The sequence below is a fragment of the Helobdella robusta genome, assembly GCF_000326865.2.
Source record: "Helobdella robusta unplaced genomic scaffold HELROscaffold_26, whole genome shotgun sequence".
NCBI lineage: Eukaryota > Metazoa > Annelida > Clitellata > Rhynchobdellida > Glossiphoniidae > Helobdella > Helobdella robusta.
The window spans coordinates 1401421-1414987 of record NW_008704349.1 but is presented as its reverse complement, the minus strand read 5'-3'; the positions used below and the strand labels follow the sequence as shown (position 1 = coordinate 1414987).

Below are 13567 nucleotides of genomic sequence, written 5' to 3'. Positions count from 1 at the left end.
AATTTCATATTAAAATCGAAAAGCTATGGAATAATGTTTTGTTGTTTATTTATTTTAATTAAATAATTCATTCATTCATTCATTCATTCATTCATTCACTCACTCACTCACTCACTCACTCATTCATTCATTCATTCATTCATTCATTAGTTCGTGTGTATGTATTATTTATTTAGTTCATCATTTTTTATCTATCCATCTCTTATTTTGAAGTCATCACCACTTTTATCATCATCATCATATGAAATTAACATATCATTTTCTATAAGATATCATTTTTTAAAATGATATCATAAATGATATATATCTGTGTATCATACAGTTCTTCTATACAATAAAATAACAGCAATGCAACAAACCGTACAACTCACTGTCAAATGTTATTTTCATTATTAGCCTGAGACAGCTCATATCTAGATTTAGCGGCTACACTGGTCATAGCCACAGACATTCTAGCCCTTCTATTCTGACTACTAACGCTACGACGACCACCGCCACAACCACGGCAACAGCAGTCACTACAGTCGCGACTAAATAGCAGATCCATAAATAGCTGACGAAAGCGCGCACTGCTCAAACAGTAAATTATGAAGTTTAAACTGCTGTTAGCTACGACTAACAAATCGCTCAGTCGTTCGTAGAAGAAGAACGGGTGCGGACATCTTAGGTCGTGATTGGTCGAGAGAGAGGAAAAGAGTTGGGTCAACAGGGCAGGGGCCTGGCTGATGACGAAGACCATGACTACTACTATTAACATGAAGGTTATGTCATCCTCTGAAGGATTTGTACTGCCAGAGGCCGGGTTCGGAACGCTGGTTGTGGAGTTGTTGAGACAGGTCGATGGTGTTGTTGTAGTTATGGTGTTCTTGTTGATGGCTGCCACTGTGTTGCTCATTGGCGAAGATGAAGTTGGCAGTTGCAGATGATTTTTTTTATTTTCTTCAACTTTTGGTAAGGATTGTCGCTGCTGCTGCTGCTGTCTTGTGGCCGGCGCTCCGTTTATGGTCGCATCTCTCATTTCAAATTCACTTTTGCCAACTTTTTGGCAATCGGCGACGTATTTGCTAGCACTGTCTGTAACACAAGACACATCATTCGTACTAGCATTCGTAGAAATATTAGTGTTCGTCACGTCGTTAGCAACAGTAGCAGCGATCGACTTAGTAGTAGCTGTGCCAGATGTTGTAATGTTCGGAGCATGGGTAGTGTTTGTAACTGAAACTTTGTGTGAATTGCTGCTAGATTGAGTTGTGGTAGTAACAAAGTTGGCGATAGCAGCAGTAGTAGTAGTAGTAGTGGTGGTGGTAGTAGTAGTGGTGGTAGTAGTAGTGGAGGAAGTTGTGCTGCGAGATGGATTAGTTAGCAATTTTTCAGTTAACGCATTATTTAGCGCTTTACTTTTCAACCCTCCCAAACCTTCTGTAATCTTCTTCCGTTTCAATAATTTCTCCCTCCTAGCCTTGGCCTTTCTGAGCGCGCCAATCAACCTGACGTTTAGGAAGGAGAGTGATATCAGAGGAACAAGAAACATGACGATGAAATAGGCTACAGTACCATAGGCCACTGAAAATGCCGAATGCTTAGTGAATTCAGGTTCCTGGCACGTCACTCTGTAGTTAGCGTCTGTGGATCTGTTGTTGTTGTTGCTGCTGTTGTGAGAGTCCGTCTTCGAAGTGTTAGCGAGAGTTGTTGTGTCACTGCTGGTGACGTAGTTGATGTTATTTTTGTTGTTGTTGTTGTTGTCGTTAGAGTTGTAATCGTAATTTTTGTCACCGCTATTTTTATTTTTGTTGTTTTGGTAACTTTCACTGTTGTAAAAATCATCAATTGAATGGGAAAAAAGCTTCGGCGAGTCTTTCATTTTAATAGAAACTCCTCCTTGGTCTGTGTGTGCAGAGGGCGTTGTAAGCCATAAATGCGCACTAAAATTATACTTCGGGTCGTTACTGTGGCCGCCACTGCTGACGGCTGCCGTATTATTACTACTTTTATTGTCGTCGAAGTAATGCCTGTGCTTGCTGTTATTGTTGTCGCTACCTTTGATGTGACCACTGATGATGTTGATGTTGTTGTTGTTTTTGACGATGACGTCATTTATGTTGTCGTTGTGGTTGCTGATGATGACGTCATTTTTATTGAATTTGTCGTGAACAGCATCGTCGGTCCCGTCGGAGCCATTTGCGATCATGCTCGCATTCGAGTCAATAAAATTATTGTTACCGGGTGTATTCACTTGAATATGGAGCTCGCTAACCGGCTTTAAAACGATTTCCCATTGAAAAAATCTCGGAATGTTGAATAGAATGGAAAAAAGGATAACAAGCAGAACGTGGAAGCGAGCGTTTTTTATCGAACAAATGTCCCTAGCCCGGTACGGATAGCATACCGCCACGAACCGATTCAAAGTAACTAAAACCGTCAAGTATATTGCCGTCGTCTGAGCCAGCAGAGCCGACGGATATCCATACTTACATAAGTAGACCGCATTATCTTTTAAAAACCTCCAGCCGAACGTATCTATTGAGGCCAGGACTCGTATGAAGAAGACAACGACCAGGAATAAAGTGTCGGCGATGGCCAGAGAGATGAGTAGGAACGGTGTGGCGGTTTTTGATCGGTCTCTCGATAGACAAGCGATACTGGCGCTGTTACCGAGAAAACCGAACAAACAGAGCATCCCCATTAGAACCGCCTCGATGAGGAAATCGTAAAATGTGCAAATGTATGGGTAGTCGGTCGCGGTCGTTGTTGTTAGGTTGGAGAGGTTGTTCAACTCATTTGAAAAATGATCTGCTGCTGTTGCTGTTGCTGCTGCTGCTGGCGGATTGTACGTAACGCCTAGCTGATCCATTGGGTTGTAAGCAGCTTGGAGTCGATCGATTGTGACGTAAGATGAGTGATTCACTGAGTTATAGTCTGTGAGGTTGTTTTGATGGTGAAGATGGCGATGATGGTGTTGTTGCTGTTGTTGGTGGTAGTGGTTGTTGTTGTGGTGAGATTGCTGGGGGTTTGGATTCTGCGGAAAGGTGCTAATGACGTCAGAGCTGATGACGTGGAAATTCATTTTGAAAGGTGTTGGATGAATTGAAGATTAATTTTATTTTCAACGACGCCGTTCGTCGCCGCTGCTACTACAGGTGTGGTCCTTGTTGTCGTTGTGGCGGCTTTCGTTTCTGATGAAGAAGATGATGATGATGATGATGTCGACGATGATGACGTCATTATTTTATTATTATTATTAAAATATCTGTGTAACGCTTTCAATTAACCAAGTCTTTCAAAAGTTGTTGTTTTGCTATTTATTGATGGTGGACTAGTGAGTTAATGCATCGTCATAAATGATAATGTTGTCAACAAATAATGTTCAACTTGCTGATGTTCTCAAGATGTGGTGATGACGACAAACGACTAAGATGACGACGACGACGATGAAGATGATGATGAAAAGAGAGAGAGAGAGAGAGAGAGAAAGAAAGAGAGAGAGAAAAAGAGAAAGACAGAGAGAGAGAACGATGATTAAAAAGAAGAAAATGATAATGAAGAGGAAGACGATGATAAAAAGAGAGTTAAAAAAAAGACATTGAAGTACAGAGCCCAATAATGCAGTTCGTGTTGGTAGTTGTTGTTGTTTACGGCAGGCAAGTTATGTTTCTCCACGTCAAACAAGCCTGTACGAATGCCAATAACGATTGGATAAATCTTCGAGACGTGGTGTGGTGGTTGTTCCTACTACTGCTGTTGATTTTGCAGCTGCTGTGGCTACTACTGTTGCTGCTGCTGCTGTTGTACTGATGTTGTTGTTTTTATTGATGTATGATTATTATTATTATTGTTATTATGGTCGTTGATGTTAATTTTTGTTCGTGTGGTTCGTTTTTTTTTCGTTATTTTGTATTTTTTCTCATGTAATTGTTGTTACGGATGTCTTATGAAAGTTAAAAAATAATTCAATCAGTAATTAAAATAATGTTAACGACAATGTATAATTTGTTGTTCTTAATGAATTATTATTAGTAATATAATTAATAATAATTAATAATAATAATAATAATTAATATTAATATTATGTTATTTATTATAAATAATTTCCCAGTGGAATATTAATAACAATATTAACGCTAACAGCCTGTTTGCGTGTTGAAGCATTGTAGAATATTTCAAATGCATGGTTGTGTACGTACGTGAATGAATGAATGAATGAATGAATGTATGAATGAATGAATGAATGAATAAGTGAATGAATGAGTGAGTGAATGAGTGAGTAAATGAGTGATTGAATAAATAAATGAACGGACGAACGAACGAACGGACGGACGGATAGACGAACGAACGAACGAATAAACGAATGAATGAACGAACGAATGAACGAACGAATGAATGAATAAATAAATAAATAAATGAATGAATGTGGTGGATACCATGATGGATGTGATTTTTGGGGCGCGCCACGTACTGCGGGTAGAACAACAATAAAATTAATTGCTACTACATTGAAAAATGAATGGATGGATGGATGGATGGATGGATGAACGAACAAAATATGAACGAACAAACGTATGAACGAACAAACGCATGAACAAATATATTAATAATAGACTGAATGATTAAAATGAATAATGAAAATGATTTACGACATGTTTAATAAAAAGTTACATATATTTATGCCTAAGCGAATAAAAAACTTGATGTAGACAGACAAACAGACAGACACAAACAGACAGACACAGACAGATAAAAAGACAGACAGACTTGAATATATAAATAGGTGAATAGATAGATGAATGGATATATATAGATGAATAGATAGATGAATGGATATATATAGATGAATAGATAGATGAATGGATATATATAGATGAATAGATAGATGAATGGATATATATAGATGAATAGATAGATGAATGGATGGAGAGATGAAAGAAAATTATGGAAACAGTATTGTTGATATCGTGAATATAAATGACAAAAAGCGAAGGTATATGAAAGTATAACGTACAATCAAGTAGGTAGGTGAATGAATGAACGAATGGACAGATAGATGGACAAAAAAATAAAGAAATAAATTGATAGACACGTGAAAATGAATGAACAAATGAATGAATGAATGAAAGAACAAACGAACGAACGAGTGAATTAATGTACATAGATACATAAATATACATAACGATGAAAAACAAATGTATGACGAGCAAATAATTAGATAGACAAACAAAGAAGTAGAGTGAATGAATGAAAAACGAATGAATGGAAAGATAAATGGATGAATGAAAAGACAGATGGATGGATCCTTGGGCGGAAAGTAAATGTTTTGTAGCGTCTTAATCTTTCTTTTTTTTGGGAGATAGTTTGAAACTTCAGGGTGAAATATTGTTTCAGGGACATTTTTTACAGGTTTTTAATGGGAGAAAAAAGTCTGTTTAGTAGAATTTATGAGGCTGCTGTAGTCGCTACGACAGCTGCTGCAGTTAACCGCGGTAATAAAAAAGGGGTGAGAATAATGGTAACCAATAAGAAGGGAGAGAATAATGGTGATGACGACGACGACGATGTTGATGATACTAATAATAGTAGCAATAATGATGTAGACGATGATGTTGATACTAAGATTGCTGCTGCTGCTGAGAATGATGATGATGACCATGACGTCACTGATGACGGTGATGATGACTATGACGTCACAGATGACGGTGATGATGACTATGACGTCACAGATGATGACGACGATGATGATGAGATTTTTCGGTTGGGTTAGCGGGCAAAGCTCATTTACTAAATCATAAATGTTCATTAGTGCTCTTGATGACGTGACTTTTACGTCATCCTCAACAATCTCTCTCTCTTTCTCTTTCTCTCTTTCTTTCTCTCTCCATGACCATCATTATCTCTATTATCCTTACCTTCATCTCCACTATCATCTTCGCCAACTTTATCACCATCACCATCGCCGTCAGGATGACGTCATAATCATAACTGCGATCGGTTATTATTTTTTTTTCTAACAAACTATTTTATTATTTTTATATGTTCATATTTTGCTTACCATTTCACTTCGAAGTACTAACATTTCAAAAGTCTACTTCCGCTTTCGTCCACAATTCTGACGGGAAACCGGAACCGGAAACAGGTCAAATTTCCGGAAACGGGTTAAGTTGGTTAGCCAGCTGACCAATAAAAAAAGAGCTTGCATTAGGAGCCTGTCAAACTTTTATGATGGAATATATCTCGCTGGTTCGCGTGTTTCGTTAGTCTCACTGGGACGAGTATGACTCTGCCTGTTCTGATAATGATGACGAGGACGATGATGACGTCATTCTTTAATGACGTCATTGTTGTTGTTGATGATGATGATGATGACATCACGGTGATGATGACCTCAACGAAGAAGACGAGGATAGTGTTATGATTATAAATCTAACTGAAGGAGTGTGTAGCTTGGAAGAGAGAGAGAGAGAGAGAGAGAGAAAAGAGAAATTATTATTATTGCTATTATTATTATTGTTATTATTATTATTATTATCATTATCATTATTACTTTCCCATCACGCCCATCAACGTCATAATTGCCATTTACACGGTGACGTCACAAAAAAAAAAATTTCTGTTAATTTTTGGCTCTGGGTGCCCGTCAATATTTTGGATTTTTTAAATTTGCCTCATTACCGCCATCAACTTCGTTATCATTATCAAGACCAGCATCGTCGTCGTCATCATCACACATACGCACACACACACACACACGCACACATACACGAACACACACACGAACACACGCACACAGGCTAACACACATACGTTTTCACAATAGTTTATAAAAATAAGAGTCCGACACATACTCTCATTATAGGGTGAGTATTATTTTTTGTGATAATATTTTTTATTTACCGTTGTAATCATTTGTTGTTATTCTTCTCGTTATTGTTGGTTGCACATGTTATTATTATTTTTGTTTTCATACCTTCCACAAGCCAACCAATCAAATAACCGATCAACCAATAAGAACTAGCCAACTAACTGACCAATCAACCAGCAAATCAATCAACCTAGCAACACGCGAATCGATCCAGAAAAAATCAACCAATCAACCAACTGGTCGTCAACCAATCAACCAACTAACCATCAACCAATCAACCAATCGGACGGAGAGTCGGCCAGCTGACCAGCCAGCCAACCAATCAGAACTCAGATTAAAGATCTGAACGAATATTTTTTTCTATTTCTGCCATTGTAAATTAGCAACTGCCGGTTGACGGTTGCTAAGCTTCATTCTTTTCTTCTCTACTTGACTTATGTGGAATAGAGAGAGAGAAAGAGAGAGAGAAAGAAAAAAAAGGGAAAGACTGAGAGAGAGAAAGTGAGAGAGAGAGAGAGAGAGAGGGAGAAACAATAGAAACGAAAATGAGACCGATAAGACGAGATATAAATCCAAACAAACCGAAAAATTCAAAGAAAAACAGACAACATCACTCCTTTAACTTCTTCATCGTCATTATTATTATTATTATTATTAATTTTCTAAATTTTATTATTATTATTTTGCGAAACTTTTTTATAATTCATATTATTATACTTGCCGTCATAATTAGCAATTCAGTCGCCTCGAGAGCGCCATGAGTTTTTACTGCGAGAAAATTATTCCTCTTAGATGAACAAAATTGTTTTTTAATTAAATAAAATAATAATAAATAATAGTTGTAAAAATATGAAAAAATAAAAATTTATCCAATTAAATCGTAAATATTAAAAAAAAAGATAATTTCCTTACTTTGTAAACCTTAAAACTAACAAAATAGATAAGATGAAAATGCGGCGGTATGATTAGTTTAAAAAAGTAGTAGTAGTAGTACTAGTAGTAGTAGTAGTAGTAGTAGTAGTAGTAGTAGTAGTAGTAGTAGTAGTAGTAGTAGTAGTAGTAGTAGTAGTAGTAGTAGTAGTAGTCGTAGTAGTAGTAGTAGTAGTAGTAGTAGTAGTAGTAGTAGTAGTAGTCGTAGTAGTAGTAGTACTAGTAGTAGTCGTAGTAGTAGTAGTATTAGTAGCAGTAGTAGTAGTAGTAGTAGTAGTAGTAGTAGTAGTAGTAGTAGTAGTAGTAGTCGTAGTAGTAGTAAAAGACGCTGCAGTAAACAGATGCAAACATTTGCAATGTGTTCGTAGCTTATTTCAAATTTCATTCCGCATAGTTTTATGTTATAATTCTTCTGACTATTTTTAAAGCAAACAAAACTCCATTTTTTGGTCACCGTATAGGCGAAGATTTCAATAGAATAAAACTAACAAAAAATTAAGGAATAATTTTTGGAGGTGTAACCACTGACCGCTAATCAAGGCGATCGTTTGAAGGGACCTGTAAAATAAATTGACCACCTTGCTTTTTGTTTGCTTCAACACATGATTTTTTTTTAAAGTTTTGGTATCAGTGATTTGCCCCATTTCATACCTACCAGTTGTAGAGTACAAATCTGACCTTGACCTCAAAAGGGCTTTCATTACAGGCCCTCGTTATGAATAAAAAAAATTTAAAAGAATGAAAGATAAAATAATTCTATGAATGAATGAATGAATGAATGAATGAATGAATGAATGAATGAATGAATGAATGAATGAATGAATGAATGCTGCAACAAAATTTGAATCGGAAAAAGATGTTTTTCGTGTTTTATATTTGTGCACCCATCTACGATGGCGTCATAATCATTCAGTTTCCTTGGTAATATTGAATTTACTGACAGAATTAATTGCCATTTAAAAAGTTTTTTAATAGATAAATAAATTATTTAACTAATTAAATATGCTAAAATGTGAAATGAAACGCTTTCAATAATGTTCACAAACTCACCCATGCAAAAAGAGCCAAACCAATTACAAGATAAAATGATTTTATATTGTTAAATTCATTTTTAAAATATTTATTCATTTATTTGTTCGTTTATCTATTTATTTATTATTTTCATTATTCTTTTTCTTTCGTAATGATTTTAAATGTTTGATCAACTGGAGCCTATAAACAAATAAAGTCAAGAAATTGACATCATTATCTAATTCAAACTCAATTTTTAGTCAAAAATATTTAATAAAAAACTTTTATATTAATTTTATTATTATATTCAGTTAAAAACGTCTAAAAAATTTTATTTTAAATTTTCAAACGGTGAAATTGCGAAAGAAATTGCCAGTAGTACAAGATTCCTGTGAGATTCAATATTACGAGATAGTCATTCATATCTAGCCATCGTCAGGGTCTTTTATTGAAAGCATTGTGTGTGAGTGTGTGTGTGTGTATATATATATATATATATATATATATATATATATATATATATATATATATGGTGTGTGTGTATACATATATGTGTGTGTGTCTGTGTGTGTATACATACATATGTATGTGCGCGTGTATTTGTGTAGAGTGTTAGCTAAAATGGTATGAAAGCAGGTTTAGTATTAAACTGCGTTTCGCGGTGACCTGGTTCGAATGCTGATTCTGCCTGTGTGTGAAACTGGTGTGTTTGGATGGGTTTCTAAGAATAATATGGATAGTTTTAGAATTTATTCATATGCATGTGTAGTTTCATTTTGATATATCATTACAACAAATTACTGTAAAAATTATCAGTAGATATAAACCACAAAACATATAAACATACAAATGATACAAACATACATTAATACATACATATACACGTACATACGTACATATGTATGTACATACATTCATACATACATACATACATACATACATACAAAGAAAACAAACAAGATCAACACACAAAACTCTTCACACGTCACACTTGTGCAAAACTTTCTGCCACAACTGTACTCAACCTGTCATTTCACGCCGGCCAGGTCAAACCGAATGCAGAATACAAAATAGATGCGTCGCTGACATACATTCCATCATTTTTATTGGCCGGTCGTAGGATGACGTCATTAAGAGCCCGGTCTGTGATTGGATGGCTGAGAGTATAAAAGGCACCGTGATTGTGATCTACCTGTATGGGCTGTTTTTGGATTTGAACTTTTAAAAATGGGTTGGATTTATGGGTATTTTTGTGTGTCTTTGTATGTATTTTTAGGTACGTTTTTAAACATGTCTCTGCGTGTTTATTTCTTAAGCATTACAAATGTTCATGAAATTGTTTTTTTCTCAAGGTCCTTATATGAAAATTGCTTTTCTTTTGTAGGCACGTATGTGCAGGCATGTACACTTGCATGAAATGTTTGTATTTTTCTATGAGATGTTTGTATATTTGTATGAAATGTTTGTATATTTTTATGAAGTGTTTGTATATTTGTATGAAATGTTTGTATTGTATGCTGGTATGAAATATTTGTTTAATGTGTATGAAATGTGTATATGTTTGTATGGAATATGTATATTGTTAGTATGAAAGGTGTATATGTTTGTATGAAATATGTAGATTGTTAGTATGAAAGGTGTATATCTTTGTATGAAATATGTAGATTGTTTGTATGAAATGTTTGTATGTTTGTATGAAATATGTATATTGTTAGTATGAAAGGTGTATATGTTTGTATGAAATATGTAGATTGTTAGTATGAAAGGTGTATATCTTTGTATGAAATATGTAGATTGTTTTTTATGAAATGTTTGTATGAAATGTATTCGTGAGATAAATTAAGGTTGATAAGCTTAAATTTTTTTATTTATAACTGTAAATACGTCTGTACAATTTTGTACATGTGTGTGTGTGTATTTATTTGTTATTACGATGTACTATTGTAAAATATTTTTTTGTATCATTGTGTATCTTTTGTTTTGTTTGTTTTTATCTTCCGTGCTCTGTTTTTTTTTGAGTTTTTCATCTGCAGTCAGTTCAGTGAGTTTTGCCATAAATTTTTAGCAGTCATATCTCGTTAGGATCAAGAAATCGTGTTTCGTACACACACGCGCGCACACGAACACACACACACTCACATACAGAGAAAGTGATAGAAAGAGACATACAGAAAAACAAATACACACATTCAGACGTACATACCCACATACACATCACACACACACACACACACACACATATATACATATATATATATATATATATGGATGAAATGCACTGATAACTCTTTATTTGTGTTGATTATGCCATGATATTTTTTTGATAGCGCTTTTGAGATCCTTTGAATTAGCGCTTTATTAAATTTTTCATTAATAATAATAATAATAATAATATATATATATATATATATATATATACATATATAATTTATATACCGCCATACTTTTTAAAGCTGATCTTGAAAATACCAACAGACAAACTTCGTAAAGAAAGTTCATTAAAACTGAAAACCACAGCAAAAAGAAAAGAAAAATCAAAAAAAAACTTTTTAAAAAAATGAAAAGTTTTGCTGCCCAGTCCATTCTTATGACGTTGGCTACAAAAACCAGTAAAAAAAAACTCAAACGAAAATGTAAAAATTGTCCGTTGAATCAAAAAATCAAAAAAGTACTACCGCAACTTCAACTTCTACTACTACTACTACTACTACTACTACTACTACTACTACTACTACTACTACTACTACTACTACTACTCTTTCTACTACTACTACTCTTTCTACTACTACTACTACTACTATTACTACCACTACTACTACTACCACTACTACCACTACCACTACTACTACTACTACTACTACTACAACTACATCTACTACTAGACAACAATGACAAAAACGTCTAATTTGGAAAACTCAGCACAACATCAAACAGAGGAAAATATTTACACACACACACACACACACACACACACACACAATGCACAATACAATCACGCAATACCGCTGACTACAAATTTTTTATTCAAACTTTTAATATAAACGAAAAACCATAATTATTATCTCTGTTACTAGTGCTACTACTACTACTACTGCTACTACTGCTGCTGCTGCTATTGCTTCTACTACTATTGCTATTGTTGTTGTTGCTGCTCTACGACTACTAATGAAGATACTGCCAACAACAAAACCACACAGCTTGAGTTAGAAGTATTAGAAGTAGCTGTAGTAGTAGTAGTAGTAGAAGTAGTAGTAGTAGTAGTATTAGTAGTAGTAGTAATAGTAATAGTTGATGTTGATCTCTTTGCTATTCCTAGTGAAATGATATAGTAACGACTATTTTTAATGAGGCTTTCGCTCTAGATCAGCCCTTAATGTTGTTTTGTTGATGTTTATTGATGCTGCTGCTGTTGTTGTTGATGTTATTATGATTTTGTTTATTAAACTGTTGTTGATTTTGGTAATGTTGCTTTGTCTTTTTTACTATTTTTTGCTGTTGTTTTGTGTCTATGTTGTTTATTCATTCGTTCATATCTGTATCCATTCATTTATTCATTCATTTAGTCATTTATTCATTCAGTCATTCATTCATTTTTTCAGTCATTCAGCCATCCATCAAGTTTTTAAACAAAATAGTGTCGATTAGAGAGATACTCGAATTTGCATGTACACATTTGAAAATTCCATCGATCAACTAACCGAGGACGACGCCGATGAAGTGACTGCAATTGCTGCTGCTGCTGACGACGACGACAATACTCCTGATAATGATTATGAGGATGATAATGAAAATATTAAAAAATTGCAATAACAATAAACCGGCCATTAAAGGGATTGTTAAATCTTTAATGTTGTTGACGTTCATGTTCATGAGGGGAGGGTGAGGATAAATGATGAAGAAGATGACGATGGTGGTGTGGAAGATAGTGATGATGATAATGATGGAGAAGAAGAAGAAGATGTTGATGATTATGATAATGATGATGATGATGATGATGATGATGATGATGATGATGAGGTTGATGATGAGGTTGATTATGATGATAATGGTGAAGAAAGATGAAGAAGATGACAAAGATGAGGCTGACGATGGTGTTGATGACGATGAAGATGAAGAAGAAGATGATAATGATTAGGACGATGATTTCACATGGCAGTTGACATAACTAATTTGCTTTATGCCAAGACACTCAGCTTTGGACACAAAACAGAAGGATGCTACACAAATATATGCATGAAAGAATGAATGAATGAATGCATGAATGAATGAATGAACATATTAACGAATTAACAAAAAAATAAATAAACGATTGAATGAATGTAAGGACAAACAGACGAACCGAGGAATAAACGAACAGATTAATGAATGAATAAATGAATTAATGAATGAATGAACAAATATACAAATAAATGAATAAACAAACATATAAAAAAACCTATTAACAAATGGATGAAAGACGAATAAAGTGAATGAATAAAATACAAATAGAAAAAACATCTAACCCTATTAGGTTCGGCGTAATACATTACCTTACACAGCTAATTAACTACTTTAAAAAAGACAAAAAATCAGACCAAGGTAATTAATTATTCTTTTTTTGTAAAGCTGCTAAGTTGCCACACACACACACATAAACACACACACACACAAAGACACACACAGAAAAACACACAGACACACACACACAAAGACACACAGACAGACACAAATGCATGTAAGTATCTTAGCGCCTCCATACATAAGTAATCCTATTAATTAATCATCTTTTTTTATTGG

General features: G+C 34.5%; 1 protein-coding gene across 1 annotated transcript; it reads right to left on the bottom strand.

The window, feature by feature from the left end:
- Nucleotides 1–373: 373 nt before the first annotated feature.
- HELRODRAFT_173396 (hypothetical protein) lies at nt 374–3064 on the bottom strand (the record flags this gene model as incomplete). Its single annotated transcript, XM_009020006.1, has 1 exon — nt 374–3064. The coding sequence occupies one exon, from the start codon at nt 3062–3064 to the stop codon at nt 374–376; it is 2691 nt and encodes an 896-aa protein (XP_009018254.1).
- Nucleotides 3065–13567: the final 10503 nt, after the last annotated feature.